Source organism: Schistocerca gregaria, chromosome 2 (genome assembly GCF_023897955.1).
Source record: "Schistocerca gregaria isolate iqSchGreg1 chromosome 2, iqSchGreg1.2, whole genome shotgun sequence".
Taxonomy (NCBI): Eukaryota; Metazoa; Arthropoda; class Insecta; order Orthoptera; family Acrididae; genus Schistocerca; species Schistocerca gregaria.
Window position 1 is genome coordinate 384,971,364 of NC_064921.1, and position 21,778 is coordinate 384,993,141.

At 42.7% G+C, this 21,778-nt stretch overlaps 1 protein-coding gene across 1 annotated transcript in view; it reads right to left on the reverse strand.

Moving 5' to 3' along the window:
- The window catches only part of LOC126335792 (outer dynein arm-docking complex subunit 4-like), a 71,021-nt gene that overhangs the window by 19,290 nt on the left and 29,953 nt on the right, over positions 1-21,778 (reverse strand). The window contains exon 3 of the mRNA XM_049999256.1: positions 4,073-4,183. Within this exon, the coding sequence (XP_049855213.1) occupies positions 4,073-4,183 (111 nt within the window). The remainder of the gene's footprint in view (positions 1-4,072; positions 4,184-21,778) is intronic.

Consider the following 21,778-nt stretch of genomic DNA (forward strand, 5'->3'; position numbering starts at 1 on the left):
ATTACTCATGCTGGCAACTGTTCTTCATTCTATATCTACTTCGTTTTCTTTAGTGAAAGAACTTCAGAAATCAGTGTTTAGCAACTCTGCTTTGGCAGCACTGTCGTTGATTATATTTCCATTGCTATCACGCAGGGAACGCATTGATTCTCTGCCAGGTTTCGAGACAAAGTTTCATTGTGGAAGCTATTATAAGCATCTCGCATTGAAGTCCGACGCTAAATTTCGAGCTTCCGTAAAAGATCGCAATCTTGGAAATTTGCGCCTGTTTAAATTTGGCATATTTTTTCGTTGTTCCTACAGCAGTGTCCTGAACCGTTTTGTGTACAAAGGAGGATTATCTCCTACGTTTGTTAATTTATTTGGTATAAGTCTCTCAACTGCGTCCGGTACTACTACTTTGAATTCAAGCCATATTCGGTCTACAATTACCATGTTAATTTAAAACGAGTGGAGAGTGTCTCTCAGGAAGGCGTCAAGTGAATTTTCAAAAATGGTTCAAATGGCTCTGAGCACTATGGGACTTAACATCTGACATCATCAGTCCCTTAGAACTTAAAACTACTTAAACCTAACTAAGCTAAGGACATCACACACATCCATGCCCGAGGCAGGCTTCGAACCTGCGACCATAGCGATCGCGCGGTTCCAGACTAAAGCGCCTAGAACCACTCGGCCACACAGACCGGCCAAGTGAATTTCATTTGCCTTTTTGAATAGGCATATTTTTCGCTTATTTTTGGCGAATTTGGGGATTACAATATTCAATGTCGCTACGACAACCCTCTGACGCTGATGACATTGTTGTCCTGAGCGAAACTGAAGAATAATAACATAGTTTGCTGAATGGAATGAACATTGTAATGAGTACAGAATATGGAATGATAGTAAATCGATGAAAAACGTAAGTAATGAAAAGTAGCAGAAATGAGAACAGTAGGAAACTAAACATCATAAATGGTGATTACGAAATAGATGAAGGAATTCTGCTACCTAGGCAGCAAAATAACCAGTGACGGACGGAGCAAGGAGGACATCGAAAGCAGACTACCACTGACAAAAATATCATTCCCGGCCAAGAAAAGTCAACTAGTATCAAACATAGTCCTTAATTTATGGAAGAAATTTCTGAGAATTTACATTTGGAGCACAGCGTTGTATGGTAGTGAAACATGGACTGTGGGAAAACCGGAACCGACGAGAACCGAAACATTTGAGAAGTTGTGCTACCGACGAATGTTGAAAATTAGGTGGACTGATAAGGAAAGGAATGAACAGGTTCTGCTCAGAATCGGAGAGGAAAGGAATATGTGGAAAATGCTGACAAGGAAAAGTGACAGGATGATAGGACACCTGTTAAGACGTCAGGGCTGACTTTGATGGTACTAGAGGGAGCTGCAGAGGGTAAAAACTGTAGAAGAAGACAGAGACTGAAATACATCCAGCAAATAATTGAGGACGAGGACCTATGTTGCAAATGCTACTCTGAAATGAAGAAATTTGTACAGGAGGGAAATTCGTGGCGGGCTGTATCAAACAAGTCAGAAGAGTGATGACTAAAAACAAGAGTATATAAAACCATAAGCCCTCATAAGCCCTCTTTTAGTCACAATTATGTACCTATATATAACCGCAGTTGCGAATGTGATCAGACTCCGGCTACATGATGTATTGATGACAACGAAAATTTGTGCCGGACAGGGACTCCAATCTGAACTCCCTGCTTTATGCAAGTGGTCGCCTTAGCTACCTCTGCCGTCCGAGCACGCCCTCTCGACTGATCCAAACTTCCGTATGTTACTGTGTGCGCTGGAGATGTGCCGACGCGTACCCGGAAACCCGCAGCAGATAAGGCGACCGCTCACGTAAAGCGGGAATTCGGATTCGAGTCCAATGCCGGCACAAATTTTCGTTGTCACCAACACATTGTGCAGTCGGAGTCTGATCACATTCGCAACTGCGGATATATTCCTTGTATTTCATACAGCTGTCGATCGCAGCAACGCCTGTGCCTTCAGACAGGCATGCATGTCTGCAGGTCATTGCAGAACACATCGTAACAACAAAGGCACTGCAATATAGTAGATGAAGAAAGCTAATCGAAGTAAGAAATGATTCGTATACATGTTTCACCAGAATGAAAAATTCTGCCATCCTAGGACAAGAAAGGTGAATATGTCGTGGGCACAGCTAGGGATATATAAGAAAGGAACTAGCTTTTCGACATATCTGGCAGCTTCAAATACATTTAATTCGAAACGTCTTGACATATTGTCACTTTTTTAGTTGTTAGTATTGGTACTCCTGTAATGTGATACAATGCATCGTATCAAATAAAGTAACGTGACACACGATGTCGTATAACGAGACGTAATACTATCATGTCAACCAACATGGCATTTTTCATGTGGTGCAATACGACACAAAGTGTCATTAAAGTTTAGGATGCATCCATCGCCACTCTGGGATACTTTCTATCATAGGTGCACCCAGTTCTCGGGCACTTCCTATTGTAGATGTATTCTAGATCCTAGAAGTACATACATATCTGTCTATTTGTTCTTACACCACTCACCATATATGTAACAGGGGGTGAGTTTGGGAGAGAAATGGTACCGTAGGTGAAAAAAATCAAACCCCACCCAATCCAGAAATCAAAAAATGGTTTTAGCGACCCCCTCCTCCCTCCCCCCCCCCCCCCCCCCCCGGAACAAATCCATTCCCAGAAATTTCATCCCGCCGGTATAAGTTTTTAGATATTACATGTGTGTTATTTAGCAATGTGCTATTATACAGTATATTGTTTACTAGGCCTGGCGAATCTTCTTTTGAGAACAGGATCAGATACCTTAGCCGATAAATTGCAAGATGTAAAAATCATTATTTTTTCTAACCCATAGTTGAAGCTGTTGCTTATCACGGAATGTATTCGTAAAAATGTTTTGAGGCAGTTTTTTTTTAATTGACAGACGAGTGGCATTTTTTCGTTTAGACCATTTTGATTTTTTCAAAGAAATTTAAGTACCTATTTAACACTACGTGCATATGAAAAGTGTATAACAATTATAAAAATTCGGTATTTGTAACACGTGAAAAGACTTTAACGTAAAATAGAATTACTAATACATAAAAAATGTGTGGCTCAATCTGAAGGAAAAGTATTCTTTATTTTCAATTTACATATACATCACACATGCCCGACTCCGCCGGCCGGGGTGGCCGAGTGGTTGTAAGCGCTACAGTCTGGAACCGTGCAACCGATACGGTCGCAGGTTCGAATGCTGCGTCGGGCATGGGTGTGTGTGATGTCCTTAGGTTAGTTATGTTTAAGTAGTTCTAAATTCTAGGGGACTGCTGACCTCAGAAGTTAAGTCCCATAGTGCTCTGAGCCATTTGAACCATTTGCCCGCATGGGCTGATTCTCGGCCGCGGGTATAGCTGGACACGCGGAATATAAATGGCTTGTTTCTGGCGGCCAGGTGACACGCTGTCAACGACTGTGAAAGAGGCATTTTTCATTCTGGTTCCAAACTTTTACTCTTCCACAATTCTCACGTTAGATCGCCGTAGCTTGGCAGCCGGTGTACATTTTTGTTGAGGCGGGCAATGACTGATCTGATATAGGTTTCTAGGTTCCTTTATTGACTTTCGGACCATATTGGTTTTATCGTGGCAACAGATAAGGCATCCACAAAACAACAGGACGAACATTGATTACATGTATTCGTCTACCTTCTTCCAAAATTTAAGCCGATTCGCAAATTCTGAAACATAGAAACGGCGCGCACGTACTTGTACGCTACACAGTCAGCTACCGGCGAGTGTTTAAAAAAGATGCAGAAATGTAGCTTGAGTTGCGCCAAGTGCTTTAGGAAATGGATGACTGTGCACTGACCTTCACGTCGTCGTACCCACTGTTCCTTGCATTCGACTTCACCTGTATGGTGCCTGTCGCAGCTGCAACCGTTTCCGCCATTAGCTGGTGGTGAGACTGCTTAGAGAGGAGCCGAGCATACGAACCCTCAGCGTAGGTGGGCGGCCGCGGCGTGTTCTCCGGGTCGACGGGCTGGACCCGCAGCGCCGCCTCGGCGTCCTGCAGCGCCAGCTGCGGCTGCCCCAGCAGCAGGTAGCACTTGCTGCGCGCCACCAGCGCGCCCTTGTCCTCCGGCCGAAGCTCCAGCGCCTGCAACCCAGGGGCAGCTGACAGGCGCTGCCTTCTTGTCCGTCGGCCTATTCAGTATCACTGGTGTGTGTGTGTGTGTGGTTTGAGGCTTTCCGGCGCTAAACAGCGTGGTCATCAGCGCCCAAACGCATAGAAACAGGAACACATGCGGTGAAGGGACGAAGATCGACAGTGAACAAGGAGAACGGCTAAAAGACACAGACTTGACGCAGTTCCAAATCCTCACATACACAGGCAAAACAAGAGGAGAAGGAACACACTAAAAAAGGAAAGGAAACATAAGGAAAGGAGAACAGAAATCGAAGGGAAACAAGGAGGTAATCGCGACTGACGGACCTCTTACCTAAAACCTGGGTGAGTCAGTCACCCAGAAGCATATTAAAATCCTTTCCCTAAAATCCGAGGCAACAAATTGGACAGGACACAAAACCGTAAGACCTTAACCACAGTCGTTGCGTCGTCTTGCAGAATAGAGGCCAAATCCGGTGGCAAGGAAACCGCCGCCCTCTGGTTAGAGAATAAAAGACAGTCAAGTAAAATGTGGCGGACAATAATCTGGACGACACAAGTAAATAAGATACTTCTTTAATTCGTCTGCTAGAATGGCTACCAATTCTTGCTAATTGCAGACCAACACCCGAAACTGGTTTCAGAGTTTCTAAAAATAAGTTCATTTTTATATGCACCTTAAGGAACACTGTTGAATATATACGGTGTTGGCATACAACTTTTTCAGTAAGATTCGAAGTTAATTCTTGCCAACACATTAATCTTTCGCTTACCCGCAGCCGACTCCACATGAATGTAGAACATTACACATTTATAAACGACGTGACTTGGAGGTTAACATACCGTGCAGCAAAGAAAATGTGTAGCGCCCAGTTCTCTCTACTTCAGATGAGTGTTATTATTTTCAACGCCTCTCGTGTTTTGAGCCTAACGGTCACGAAAATCCACAGACGGCCCTTTTCGTCTTCAGTTCAAAGTGTGACGTCAGAATGACGTCAAATTTACACGAAGCCTTGTGAACGGCAGGTTACTCGAACTTGAAGAGTGCAAGTTTGCCTCCCTTGTCCATGAAAATATTATATAGTCGACATCACACTTTTCTGTTACAGTCGATCAGCAAGGGCATTACCGAAAGAGCATCAGTTCAGTTACAAGGGTAAAAATATTTAATTTTTGGCAGGGAAAGAAGCTGCGCACCCTATGAAGTCACTTCACCTTGTCCAACGTCTTTCCTCCAGAGGCCTAGTCGGGAAGAGTGTTCTGCCTCCGCGCACTTGGGTTCGTTTTCGTTTTCTTGCAGATATGGAAGAGTTGTGTCACATGTGTGGAGCTTAAAAAGGAAGAAATGAAGACCAGTGTTTTACCTCCCGTCGACAATGGTCATTAGACACCGACTGGAAGCTCAGAGTAGGGAAGGGTTAATATATATTAATGACTTGCCATTCTATATTCATGAAGAGGCAAAGTTAGATGTCTTTGCTGATGATACAAGTATAGTAATCACACCTGACAAACAAGAATTAACTGATGAAATTGTCAATACTGTCTTTCAGAAAATTACTAAGTGGTTCCCTGTAAACGGACTCTCACTGAATTTTGATAAGGCACAGTACATACAGTTCCGTACAGTGAATGCTATGACACCATTAATAAATATAGACCTTAATCAGAAGCATATAGCTAAGGTAGAATATTCCAATTTTTAGGTGTATCCATTGATGAGAGATTAAATTGGAAGAAACACATTGATGATCTGCTGAAACGTTTGAGTTCAATTACTTATGCAATAAGGGTCATTGCAAATTTTGGTGATAAACATTATAGTAAATTAGCTTACTACGCCTATTTTCACTCATTGCTTTCATATGGCATCATATTTTGGGGTAACTCATCACTGAGGAATAAAGTATTTATTGCACAAAAGCGTGTAATCAGAATAATAGCTGGGGTCCACCCAACATCATCCTGCAGACATTTATTTAAGGATCTAGGGATATTCACAGTAGCTTCTCAGTATATGTACTCTCTTATGAAATTTGTTATTAACAACCAAACCCAATTCAAAAGTAATAGCAGTGAGCATAACTATAATACTAGGAGAAACGATGATCTTCACTATTCAAGATTAAATCTAACTTTGGCACAGAAAAGGGTGATTTATACTGCCACTAACGTCTTTGGTCACTTACCAAATAGTATCAAAAGTCTGACAGATAACCACGAAGTATTTAAGAAGAAATTAAAAGAATTTCTGAATGACAACTCCTTCTACTCCATAGAGGAATTTTTAGATATAAATTAGGAAAAAATTATAAATAAAAAATAAAAAAATTAAACACAAAAATAAAAAAGTTGTTATATTAACTTAAGTATGTTGTTAACTTAATTATGTCATGTATTGGAAAATTTGACTTGTTCCACATCATTACGAAATATCGTATTCATAATCCATCGAACTAATATTAATCTAATCTAATCTAATGTAAGTAAATCGGCCGTGCCCTTTTAAAGCAATCATCCCGACATTTGCCTTGCCTTAATCGATTTACACAGTTCACGGAAAACCTAAATCTGGATGGTCGGACGATAATTTGAGTAGTCTTCCTGACAGATACGAGTTGGAGAAGTATAAGGGAGTGTAATGAGTGTGTGTATAGTGTATTGTTATCTTGGTGTCGTATGATAATGATGATGATGATGACGATGATGATGAGAGAAATGAGAAGCTGTAACCTCGTTCCGGCACATTGCCCACTCGTCCCAAAAGGCACCAAGAAGACCTTAAGCTCAACGTCCCCCTTCCGATGCATAGATCATTATCAGCGTCACGTTACATCTCTTCACGAGGCACTGTGGAAAGATTTGGAATTTAACCAGGAAACTGGGCGAAGAGTGGTTACCAGAAACTTAACACCACCACCCTTACCAGCCAAATACTGGGAGGCGAAAATTTCATCCAACACAAGGATCTGAACAAGCTTACCCTCGAGTCTAGCGCCGACGTAAAAAGCATGGATTAGTGACCTCGGCTACGGAGGCCGATACTTACGGTATTATTCTCGAAGGACTTAAGGTACTTACCTATCATTGCCATGAATTTCACTTGACTCGTACTGTTTTCTAGACACTGAATTCATTAGATGTTGTACGGTTGGGAGATTGGGAGCAAGAGGGTGCCAAATCTGCTAAACAAGTAGAAGTCCCCTCAATTTCCCTGCAGGCAGAGTCCCTTCATTGAGAGCTCCGTTGTCCTGCTGAAATATGTCTTGTTTTTCCTTTTCGAATCTGGGTCTTCTGTCATGTGTTTTATCGTCCAGTTTCCCCAGATGATTTATATAATTGTCTTTGCAAAGTAATGAATAAGAAGAATTCCTTTGGAAAACATTTGAAACATTCGCAGCGACTTTTCTGACAGATGAAACAACTATTGCTGTCTTTTTGCTGAATCACTGGCATCCACCTACTGTTGAATCATTAAGAGAAATACCAGCGTGATTGAAAACATCGTCTCATTTCTGAATAGCTACAGGTGAACCTGGATAATCCTTATAATCTTCGTCATATTTCGCTAAATATGGGTTGACAATAAACAATCATCGAAATGCAAAAAGTATGTTGTGGTATGGTATTGCAAAAAATCCATTTTAGAATACACAGTGTGGGGAAAATAAAAATAGCCAGGAGATTCTGAAACCAATTGTGTCAGGATTAACGGAGAAGGAAAGGACCTACAGTTAGGTCAAAGAGGATGCAGTAACTTTCCATACAGCCAGCCGAACCTTGTAGGACATTTACACAATTTTCACACCTGGTAGAGTTGGTGGCAGAGGTCAGTCTGGTATCGGCCCCAGCTGCCCACCCAGGTCACCTGATTTGTCACTGTTCGATTACTTTGTATGAGGGCGCTCAAGTCTGAGGGGTATCGCAGCAACTCTCCTAGCCTTCTGCAGCAGAAGATTTTAAAATGACATTGCAGCAATTCCAGCATTCTGGCCTCGATCCTCCGTCAGTAACTTGCTGAGATGAATGGGAGTCACTTGCATCATCTGATATAGTCAGGTTAGTGTTGTATTTCCTTTTCTCTGCTGTGTTTCCTTGTGCCCTGGAACTCTGATCTCCGGGTCACTTTTATCTGCCCCACCATGTACAAGACGTCTGGTTTGAAGCGATATATCAATGAAATTTTGTTTAATTCATCGCGAAACACATACCTGTATAAGATAATCCACGCTTCACTGATATGAGCATCACCTCTGTGCTGGGAAGATATTTTTTTCCATATCTTAATATGGAAGGGAGGAATGAATTGTGTTGTATCATCGCTTTTAGTCTCAGTTTCCATTATCTGCAGAAACCTCACTATCGCTTAATTAGAATCAAGCCGTGTGCTCAGTGTTCGACCAAGAATCCATCAGCCTTCGTCACCTATCTTGTAATGCGAATCATCATTCCAAAATATTTATGGTGTGAATAAAAGCTCTCTATGAACAGACTGAGAACTCTGAGGGTGGAGGTTCCTTTGTGATTTCCGGATATTGATGAGCTGTAGGTGGTTTGGGGGGAATTAGTGGTTCTGTGACGAATCCTAAAGGTGGGAGAGTAAAAGTGACAAACAAATTGACAGTCCGTACAGCAATGAGGATGTGGCGGTAAGGGAGGATAAGCACTATACGACTGGATACCTGGAAAACGTGTTGAGAATATGAATTCATTGGACAGTGCTCATGGAAAGTTCAGGTACGAGTGCAACAGGAATGAATATTTCCTGGAAGGCACAACTCTATGTTTTTATTGACGGAGACGTATCACCAAAAGTTAAATAAGCATCCGACGTTCGCCAAGGTAATATGATAGGACAATTACTATTGCCTGTATACAGACAGGATCAAGTACGAGAACCCATAGTTAAGCTGTGTCAAAGCTATTATTGTGTAACGCATTCACTGAGACAAGAAATCGTCACATTGTATAACAACTACGAGCTTAAGTTGCTATCACAAAATGTAAATTATTTATGTCAATAGAAAACAAAAAATTTATTTTAGATCATTGGTTCCAAATCTCAAAATGCTTAAGTTAATATCCCCTACAGTATGTAAGTACACTAAGAATACAGCAGTATATGATAGAAGAGATTTGATCCTATAACGGCACTGATTTCAGCAGTCACTGTGCGAGCAGCAAGAGTGCTAATGCATTTTAACTGGCTCTGTTGCTCTCAGTCTTGCATCCGGTCATCACAATTGGCAGCACATTTCCTCTTAACGCGGTATTTTGTCAGCAGATGGCACAGATACTACGGGTTGTGAGATGACAGCCAGCATGTCCTTTTTTTTTTGCATGAGGGCAGATTCCTGACAGAATTTTCCACTTCACTTTCTGTAATAACACGTACGCAGGAGGGTCTATACTGACAAGTGTGAGAAAGTGATATTTCAAGCCACCAGCATACTATGTTAATTAAAATAAATTTTAATATCTGCATTATTACAATCAAAACCCTAAAAACAATACAGACAGATTTTCCCAAAATTACGATAAAGTGGTAAGTGAAGGGGTAAGGTAAAATTATTAGACAGATCCAGCTTTCAGGAAGACCCTTAGCAGGCGAAGATTCATTTAAAAAAAACCTAAGTAAATGTAAACTACTGGCCATTAAAATTGCTACACCAAGATGAAAAGCAGATGATAAACGGGTATTCATTGGACAAATATATTATACTAGAACTGACATGTGATTAAATTTTCACTCAATTTGGGTGCATAGATTCTGAGAAATCAGTACCCAGAACAACCATCTCTGGCTGCAATAACGCCCTTGATATGCCTGGGCATTGAGTCAAACAGAGCTTGGATGGCGTGTACGGGTAAAGCTGCCCTTGCAGTTTCAGCACAATACCACAGTTCATCAAGAGTAGTGACTGGCGTATTGTGACGAGCCAGTTGCTCGGCCGCCATTGACCAGACGTTTTAATTGGCGAGAGATCTGCAGAATGTGCTGTCCAGGGTAAAAGTCGAACATTTTCTGTATCCAGAGAGGCCCGTTCAGGACCTGCAACATGCGGTTGTGCATTATTCTGCTGAAATATAGGGTTTCGCAGGGATCGAATGAAGGGTGGAGCCACGGCTCGTAGCACATCTGAAATGTAACGTCCACTGTTCAAAGTGCCGTCAATGCGAACAAGAGGTGACCGGGACGTGTAACCAATGGCACCCCATCCCATAACGCCGTGTGATATACCAGTATGGCGATGACGAATACACACTTCCAATGTGAGTTCACCGCGATGTCGCCAAACACGGATGCGACCATCACGATGCTGTAAACAGAACCTAGATTCATCCAAAAAAATGACGTTTTGTCATTCGCGCAGCCAGGTTCGTCGTCGAGTACACCATCGCAGGCGCTCCTGTCTGCGATGCAGCGTCAAGGGTAACCACAGCCATGGTCTCCGAGTTGATAGTCCATGCCGCTGCAAACGTCGTCGAACTGTTCGTGCAGATGGTTATTGTCTTGCAAATGTCCCCATCTGCTGACTCAGGGATCGAGACGTGGCTGCACGATCCGTTACAGCCATGCGGACAAGATGTCTGTCATTTCGACTGCTAGTGATACGAGGAAATTGGGATCCAGCACGGCGTTCCATATTATGATAGCAGTCATTGGATCTCGACCACTGCGAGCAGCAATGTGGCTATAAGATAAATCGCTATCACGATAGGCTACAATCCGACCGGCTACAATCCGACCTTTATCAAAGTCGGAAACGTGATGGTACGCATTTCTCCTCCTTACACGAGGCATCACAACAACGTTTCACTAGGCAACGCCGGTCAACTGCTGTCTGTGTATGAGAAATCGGTTGGAAACTTTCCTCACGTCAGCACTTTGTAGGTGTCGCCACCGGCGCCAACCTTGTGTGAATGCTCTGAAAAGGTTATCATTTGCATATCACAGCAACCTCTTCCTGTTAGTTAAATTTCGCGTCTGTAGCACGTCATCTTCGTTGTGTAGCAATTTTACTGGCCAGTAGTGTAATAAACCCAAGAAGTGAGTCCCATAAAATGAGTCGATCAATTTTTGAGTGGTGATCGTCAGCCTAGGACTGTTACAAAGGTCAAGTGAGGTTGAGGTAAGAGTCAAAGAACAGCAGTGTGATTGATCACCAGTTCGTCTGATGAGCGCGAGTGCCTAAAAAAACATGATCGAGAACTGCAGTAGCACACGCCACGAGAAATTTTTTATTGGGAAGAGCCAATCTCCCAAAATAACGAGTGTCCGAACTCCAGTGTTACTCAAACAATATAATACATATTCCATTACACATCCCGCCTAATGACAACGACGTTAAACTAGATTAGTGTTCTCGCACAACACCCGCTTGTGGTGAAGCAGGGGACAAAATAATTCTGGTACGCTGGGTACCTTACACTGTACATAATGTAGCACAATGCGGAGCACAGATATACATTGAGGAGCCAAAACCTCAAGATAACAACCTTCTGCGGGATCTACAGTCGCTAGGCGGTGTTGCGGGCACGTGACACGGTAAGGAAAGTACATAAGCGGAGCAGAGACGAATGAGCAATCAATCTAGCGTTGGTATTTGCCCTCAGTGGGAAAACATAAGACTGGGTACGATCATGTCGGCATCGGCACAGCTGGACCGCTGTTCGCGTGTTACGTTCATAAGCGTCTACCGCCGTCCACATGACACCATTTCTCACCACCGTGGGCCACGAGATCGACGCCTTATCGCGCCCATATTACATCAATGCATTAGGTCAACACCAGGCTGCGCCATCGGACGAGGGGTGCGAACCTCTAACTGCTGTGGCATTTGGAGTAATGAAGAGATTACATGCTTCCGTCTGGCTACTGCCACCTTCTCCTGATGCCGGTTTTCCACAGTCCTTGCCAACTCATTGAACTCACAGTGCACAGGTGGGAGATCAACGGCCATTCTGACCACTAGAGTTTCGGCTCATCCACTCCTCCACAGCGGTCAACGCACCTCCGAGCTGCCACATTTTGGTGCCCAACGTGGCACCCACCGCACGCACCGCGGCGCATGCGACCGTTCATTTTGCTGCACAGATACACTTTCAAGGACGAGCATTTAGTGAGGTATCCACATACGTACAACACCACCCTACATATTGCTATTACGAAGACAAGATTAGAATAATTACAGCGCACATACAGTCATTTAAGCGATCTCTTTACCCGTGCTCCATAAGCGAGTGGAACGAAGAAGAAACCCTAATACGTTGTAGAATGGGAAGAACAGATAGGAAAAAACGATCGGTTAAAACCGATATCTGTATTTTGTTCTGAATAATCGGCACTTTTCTGCATTTGTATGGCCTGTGCTATTACAGGTGCTTTTTCATTTTTTATTAATAAAGGAGAAAGAATAATAATTAACCAAAGCACCAGCGGTAAAAGTTTTCGTTTTTAAGAAACCCTTTTTTAAAAAAACGAGTAATTTTTGTTTGTAAAATTTTCATCACTTTCAAATATTGCGATATTGTAGAAAATAGGAAAAGCAGTCAGTGTTATTTTAATAATAATGTCGACAGAAACGAGCATGACGTAAGAATTGGTGTAGCATTGTTGACACAGTAATGTAACTGTTGCCACCTGGCATAGCCCATTGGAAGTTACACGTGGACATGGTGTGCGGGACTTGCCCAATCTGATCTATTGGTATCACAGAATGGCACCATCCCTAGTCTGAAAGTATCTTACAAATTGCGGTATTAAGGAAGTAAAACGGTCCATTTGCCTTAAATGATTAACAACAGTAGGAGCCACAACAACTTACGACACATTTCATTCGTAGTTTGCCACAAAAATAGAAAGTAGCTGGTTTTCTACCCATGTCTACATAATATGCCTTTATTTGCTTGTAGCCCTTGAAAAATGATACATTAACACAAAAAATAGAGTGCTTTAGCCACAGTTTTCATGCTTTAGGATTACTCGTAATACCAAAATAGTGGTATGATCCGCCCTTATAACGTGATTTTTGAGCAGTTTTTCCTAAAAATTTAGCCTCAGCAGGAGAACACTGGTGATTTTTTATACTATTTAACTACTATCGCTTTTTGAGAAAAGCAGCAAACAGTGGACGGACTAAGATTTCTTTTATTTGACTATTTAATTTATTATTTTGATTATGGGATCTTTAAACTGAGGGAGTCAACATTTTTCAGTGTTCGTCCGATTTCTACGTTGATTATATGAAAAAAACACATAAAAAACCGAAAATCGGTTATTTCAGAAACCGGTTATTCTGAGCGGTTTTAATAGTCACGTAAAATTTGTGTTGAAAGAAAAACACGACATAACGGAAAACCGTTTATTTCAGCGCTAACCGCCGTCCCTAATGTGCACTACCCTTTATAATCCACTTTACAACGATTTGAAGAGTATAGATGTAGATCTAAATTACTATGCTGGTAACATATACCGTAATGAGAAATTACAACTATCTACTACATACACTCCTGGAAATAGAAAAAAGAACACATTGACACCGGTGTGTCAGACCCACCATACTTGCTCCGGACACTGCGAGAGGGCTGTACAAGCAATGATCACACGCACGGCACAGCGGACACACCAGGAGTCGCGGTGTTGGCCGTCGAATGGCGCTAGCTGCGCAGAATTTGTGCACCGCCGCCGTCAGTGTCAGCCAGTTTGCCGTGGCATACGGAGCTCCATCGCAGTCTTTAACACTGGTAGCATGCCGCGACAGCGTGGACATGAACCGTATGTGCAGTTGACGGACTTTGAGCGAGGGCTTATAGTGGGCATGCGGGAGGCCGGGTGGACGTACCGCCGAATTGCTCAACACGTGGGGCGTGAGGTCTCCACAGTACATCGATGTTGTCGCCAGTGGTCGGCGGAAGGTTCACGTGCCCGTCGACCTGGGACCGGACCGCAGCGACGCACGGATGCACGCCAAGACCGTAGGATCCTACGCAGTGCCGTAGAGGACCGCACCGCCACTTCCCAGCAAATTAGGGACACTGTTGCTCCTGGGGTATCGGCGAGGACCATTCGCAACCGCCTCCATGAAGCTGGGCTACGGTCCCGCACACCGTTAGGCCGTCTTCCGCTCACGCCCCAACATCGTGCAGCCCGCCTCCAGTGGTGTCGCGACAGGCGTGAATGGAGGGACGAATGGAGACGTGTCGTCTTCAGCGATGAGAGTCGCTTCTGCCTTGGTGCCAATGATGGTCGTATGCGTGTTTGGCGTCGTGCAGGTGAGCGCCACAATCAGGACTGCATACGACCGAGGCACACAGGGCCAACACCCGGCATCATGGTGTGGGGAGCGATCTCCTACACTGGCGGTACACCTCTGGTGATCGTGGAGGGGACACTGAATAGTGCACGGTACATCCAAACCGTCATCGAACCCATCGTTCTACCATTCCTAGACCGGCAAGGGAACTTGCTGTTCCAACAGGACAATGCACGTCCGCATGTATCCCGTGCTACCAAACGTGCTCTAGAAGGTGTAAGTCAACTACCCTGGCCAGCAAGATCTCCGGATCTGTCCCCCATTGAGCATGTTTGGGACTGTATGAAGCGTCGTCTCACGCGGTCTGCACGTCCAGCACGAACGCTGGTCCAACTGAGGCGCCAGGTGGAAATGGCATGGCAAGCCGTTCCACAGGACTACATCCAGCATCTCTACAATCCTCTCCATGGGAGAATAGCAGCCTGCATTGCTGCGAAAGGTGGATATACACTGTACTAGTGCCGACATTGTGCATGCTCTGTTGCCTGTGTGTATGTGCCTGTGGTTCTGTCAGTGTGATCATGTGATGTATCTGACCCCAGGAATGTGTCAATAAAGTTTCCCCTTCCTGGGACAATGAATTGACGGTGTTCTTATTTCAATTTCCAGGAGTGTATTTTCGACAGTACTATTGCTGTTTTGCGTTCGCAAATTCAGTAACACGACCTTGGAAAGTCTGAAGGTTACTTAACCTAATTCTCCTTTATTGCTCAGTCTCAGTTGCACATTTTTAAGTAGACTGCGTGTTTCGATCACTAAGGATCATCTCCAGATCTATGTAGATAGGACGGCTTGATGACGCAAGTACGTAGGTCTAAAGATGATCACGATTGATAGAAATATGTAATCTAATTAAAAATGTGCAACTGAGATTGAACAATAAATGAGTTCATCAATCCCACGAGACGAATATGTCGGTAGTAGTGACTGATGGTTGCACTTGAAGTTATGTTAATGCAATGGAAAAACACCGAGCTAACATGGAAGTGTGTGTTTCTCAGTGTGTCATTTATGAGTCATACAACAGTAGATAATGATAGTAAACCGCTGTCTTATGATTAGTTACATTTCACAAACCATTCGCTTTCCTTTAGTCAACGGTTGGGGCTGAAACTCCAAAGGAAATATTACTTCTAGTTTCTCGTTATAGTTTACTTCACAAAGAAGCTTTAAGAGGGGATAATTAGCAATTACATGCGTACTATCGCTAAAAGTAGACAAGTCAGAAATTTCATCACCAGTACAGGATATGTCAACAAAGTATATATTCGACAAGTTTTATGAAGAAAGGATGGAGTATTTTGATATGTTTTGATATGTTTTACACTCCAATTTTTAACTGTTTTAACTACAATTATGTTGCACAAAAAATTACTTCCTGGTATGAAACGCTGTACAACTTAACCAGTATTGGAAATCTCGTGAAAATAGGAGTATAATAGCATAAGCTACATTGATATTCGCACTGACCGTTGCAAGTCCGTTAGCTGACATTTATCTGACAATGTATATGAAATACCATCTTTTCGGCACACTCAGATTTCCTGTTTACTACATTAACCGACCATTTTTACAGATTAGATAAAAATCTACGAACACTAACCTATGTTTTTGTGAGACAATCAGACTTCCACGATCTATGAGGTATTGCTATTGCTATTGTACACGTTTCTAGGAACGATGATGTTTCGTTGTAGTATAACTGACGAATTCACGTCACAAGGGATGTCACCCTACCTACTCTCCCAGTTTTACCCAGAAGTGAGCTCTAATCTACTCATATGTGACGTCCTTATGCGTCTGACTGAGAATAAATCATGGCACTTATGATGGACTTTTTATAAGACTAGTTGGCCTCGCATCACGTGTTGCAGGCAGCATAAAAGGGCCAAGATGAATGCCTGCCCTGGACAGATATGGCAAAATTCCGAACTTATAAATGGAAACTCCCTCTTTAGCGCGAAATGTGTGTCGTATCGACGTATTCGGGAAAGTGGAGGGTTATAAATACTGGGCCGATGTTGCCGACTCTCGGAATAATTTATATCCGTCACGAGGACTGTTTTCATTTCCCTACCGCTTCACCCACATTCTCCGTGATTGGATCCGGAAGCCCTGAACCCTTCGATTCCCAGAGCACTACTGTGCGACATTTTGACGTTTACAGCTCGAATCATGAAAATGAAGCTACTTTTGCCAGTACAGCAAGCTGCTTCATCATTTAGCTATTATTAATGTTAATCGAAAAGCTCGTCCTGTGGATGTAGCCCGAACAAAGTTGCTGCTAAGTGATTCCTCTTCTTACATAGTTTCTTAACGAAACCAAATACTGCAGAAAGTCGGATCACAGTGTTTAACAGTAGTAACGATACGAAGGCGTACTACTGGAAATAATTATCGTATCTTATTTCGTATAAATATTTGTTTACTTGCATTTAATAGTGTGATGTCACTATTGCAGAATTTAATAACATTATTCTAGAATGCAGAGCTGTACAGTTAGGAAACAAAAGATCTGTTGTCTTTGGTGCCTGAACTTGAAGTGAATTTCTATTGCATAACACGGAAGCTACAAACAGAAGATGAGAACTGATTACCGGAAATATGTTGCAATTACGTGTTTTGTACAACAGTACGGAAAAAAACATTGCTCCATGCGCTACTGAGACCCCTCTGTAATTTCTAATCTTTAACAGTACCCACTGCTATTTCGATGTTACTGTCAGGTATTTAGAGGTACTCATTTTTCATTTTAACTAAGGTATAAGGTCACTTCTAGAAAACGAATCAGCCAGCGATTGCGTGCTAACAAGAACTTACCAAAAACTTTTTTGGTGAAATGTTTTGATTGATCAAGAGAAAACAAAGGTGAGATCCTTGATGAATAACGCAATTTTGTTATTCTGCTTGCCGCCTAGAAAAGAGACCGTACTGTCCCTATCCACGAAACACCGAGAAAACATTACAGATGAAGACATCAAATACCCAACAACATCACTCATCTTACTGTGGATTTATCAGATCTGTTATGTATACACCACTGTCACATCTTAAAATGGTGGTCTTTCACGATACTTTATCCTCTCTTTGCCAGATTTTGAATGAGTTAATGAGTGATTTATTATTCAAATGAAAACAATCAAATGTAACAGAGAATATTATTTTAAAAAATATTGTTTTCTCTTAGTAAACTACACCACTTTCGGTAGAGGTTTTGTATCTTTTCGCATTTCAAAAGAAATAGAAGCACTGAAGAGTTGTCTGAAAAAAAAAGTGTGAAGTGCATGAATTAAAGTGTTAAAAGACATAAACATTTCGTAAAATTCGAAACCATGAAGCATTTTCTACGTAATAAACATGAATGTATCATAAGCATCACAAGCTAAGGACCTTAATGGACGATTTCAACGGATTCACTGACACAGTAGCAAAATCTGTACTTATAATTCTTGGAAGAAAAGACGAGAAATATCTGTTGATGAATTTAACGTACGTTACTATTTGATTCATATGCTACATTTATTTTTAAAATATAACAATATCGTTAAACAGTATTACAAATATTGTATAAATGATTTAACTATTCGTCAATGTACAATTTAAATTATATTTATGACTCCTATAATAAAAGGACGGAACTCACTACCGTTCTGGTTGAGGACTAACAGGGTCCGACCGACCGCCATGTCACCCTCAATAATGACGTCATCGAGAAGCGTTATGGAGGGACGTTGTGTCAGTACACAGCTCTCCAAACTGGCCAGGTTAGCAGACCTGGTTCCGCTACTACTCGGTCAAGTAGCTTTTCAATTTGGCGTTACGAGGCTGAGTGTATCCCGCTCCATTCATTCTGCCAAGGAAAAATAATCGCAGGTCGTACTGGGAATCGGACCCGAGTCGCGCAGATGGCTGACGCCGCACTAAGTCACTCAGCTACGGAGGAGGACTCCTAGAATGAAGAACACTTACCAAGCCTTGTAACGATCTTCATGCATTTCACGAATATTCAGTTTCCAATTTGTGCCCTAGCTTTTTTTCATTGCTACTACTGTTCGTTCTCTAATGGTCTCAAAGTTGACGACACATTAATCTAAAACCTCCCTTCGCTCTTAACCCGGAAGAATCCATTGACAGTCTACAAACAATAGGAGTGTATGAACGTAGCTGTCATCAGCGGATGGCAAAATGTTAGTGAACGGAGAGATTTACCAACGAGCAGACCATGCGTCAAATACAAGAAAGATAACAAATCGGAGCGATGAAGAACACAAAGAAGAGCGCATTTGGCTTACCTAATTAAGAAAAGTCCACTTACTTACCAGGAAGTAACTCATCTTCTAGACGTCAGCAGCTCGTAGTCTAGTGGCTAGCGTTGCTGCCTCTGGATTACGGGGTCCCAGGTTCGTTTCCCGGCCGGGTTAGAAAGTTACTCTGCCCGGGGACTGGGTGTTTGTGTTGTCCTCATCATTTCATCATCATTATCTTCATCATTCATGACACTTGCTATACTGGACTGTGTAAAACTGGGAATGTGTACGGGCGCTGATGACCACGCAGTTGAGCGCCGCACAAACCAAACATCATCATCATCTTCTTGACGAAAATTTGATAGATCATTAGAAAGAGAAAACTTCTGTCAACCGTCAGGATACAGTTGTGCTGCTATACTGCCTGCGCCATATGCCCCTGTAGTACTACCAAAACCGATCCAGTGGACGGTGTCGCCGTTCAGAGTCAGAAAATGGAATCGCGGAGTTGCGAGTATCTCTCGTAATTGCTTAAGTATCACAACCTGACTGCCGATGGAGTAATTCAAAAAAAAAACAGCCATGAATACGATACATGAATGTCCTTCCTCCCTAGTCGTCGTAATCCACCATGGAAATAGCTGTAATACTTTCTGTCCTATAATAGCTGCGGCACTGTTAGCAGATACAGTTAGCAGGCTGTAATGGCACGCGGCAAATGGCCAAACTGCTAAGGGCTTTCGGCCACAGCATTAGAAACATTGCTTTCCATTTATTATCACGCTACCAAATGAATATTTTTACTTTATCTGAACTCCACCGCAGAAGCTTTGTAGAGGTACATAATAATATTGGAATTAATTGGAAAAAAATGCTGTTATTCAATAATGACTACACATTCCCTTCTATTTTCAGTGATGAGAAAGAAGTATCAGTCTGGGATGGGGGAATACCGGTCCGAGAACGATTGAGTTGAATTTCATTGGACTGCTGATAATGATAAAAATAAACCCAAGTAGGCACCATTTGTAATGATTTTATTCGTCTATACAAATTGCTCAAGGTTCAGCATCCACAACTCTTCTCCAAAGTAGTGTCCCCCAGCTTCTATGGAGGGATGACATTATTGCACAAAGTTAGAACAACTCTGATGATGATCGGACATGTCACATGCTGCGAGAATTCATGGCATGAGACATTCATCAATCGAGAGAAATGCCACGAACACAAGACATTCCATGTGAATCTACAGGAAGAAATCCAAAGAGGTCAAAGCAGATGAACGTGTTGGGCCACAAACCAGGTCGTCCTGCCTACGTTTCATTAAACGTTGGACGCAAGATGTTCCAAGTGAGCAGGGATTCCGTTCCGCTGAAACCATATACATGCACGAAGATCTTGGAGACAAGGCGAATGTCCCCAAGTTACGTAGCGAGTATGGATCTCAGCAATACAGTTTACACTGTGCGGTATACATTCCAGTAGATGAGATGGAACACAAAGAGACTGTTAATTGAAAATTGACTATGCCCTTCCATAGTTTCGTTCAATGTCCTTGTTACTGTATCTTCCCAACTGTAGAGTGCGGTTCCTTAACGACCAGCGCGTAGCTAGTGAAGCTATAGAGAATTGAGTCTCTTGTTAAATAGGCTTCATCTGAGAGAAATACGTACTCAGGTAAATAAGGATCGGGAACGCAACACTGCAGCAGTCTTTGGCTCAACACTACGTGAGTTCCGAAGTCATCAGATCTTCTAGTTTGCACTTTATACGAATGTTAGCAATGTAATTGCTGTTCTCACATTAATTTCTATCCAGTGCTGTGACATTCATGGAGTGCTAACTGATGACTCTTCATAACCACGAGCAAGCACTGCTGTCTGCAAATCGGGAGTCAATATAGTTCGGTGTTTTGCTCAGTGATTATACTGTGTTACCACTCGTCGTTGTATTTTGCTCAGGAGTTTGAAAAGTCTTGAAAACATGGTGTATGTTTAATTTCTCCTACGTGTGAGCTTGACACACAGCATCTGTCAGTTTCCCTATAGTTTATATTGGCATAGCTGTGAACCGAAATCCTCTCTCCTAATTCTGTGATCGAATACAACTTGCAGACACAGATGGCAGTATGACAGACCTTTTCATCAAGACTAACTATGACAAAGTATGTACCAAGCCGTCTGCAGTGAGCTAGGGGAATTCCCTGTTAACGTCTACATGATGATTGGGTTTGGCTCCCCACAATATTAGCAACTAAAAGAACAGTCATTCAATTTATTACATTGTGAAACCCATGATTCGTAGGTTCCCGCGTTCTATGGACTAAGCGCTGCAAAACACAATGCCTGACAAAAAGGGTGATGGATCGGAAGACATGGTCGGATGTCTGTAACTTTTCACATGTACACTCCATCTACAAGATTGTAAACGACTAGAGTTACAAATCTCTGTGACAGGTAGAATAGTTACCAGAGTGCATTAGTGTTTTCGGTGTTAAATGTAGTTACCAGACCTGGTAGGGTATGCAACGATCGTGAACAGCGTCATATACTGAGCGAAAATTGTGAAGGATACGGAGTTGGCGCTTACTCGTCTGGGACAGCGTTATCAGTGTCTGACAGAGTTTGAAAGAGGCCGCACTGTGCGTTCTGTCTGGTCTGCTGGTTGGATTGAGCAATATGCAGATTTGTGGAGCAATCGTATGTGACAGTGGTCCGATGTTGGACTGCATGGGAAGTCAGGGCAGGCATACCCGGACGACCACGTCTGACCACCACAAGGGAGTATCGTCATGTGCACCAAACCCATTGTAACCTCTTCACATTTTCGCCTGCCATCCAAGAATAAGTAACGGAGTCCGAGCAACATTCTGTGTCATCCCGCACCATTGGGCGGGAACTAGCAGCAGTCGGACTGTGGAATTACCATACCATGGGTAAGCTCCCGTTTGGAGTGGTTTTCTGATCATGAAGCATGGATTTCTGATGAACGACACGACTTTGAGTTCAGTGATGAATCGTGGT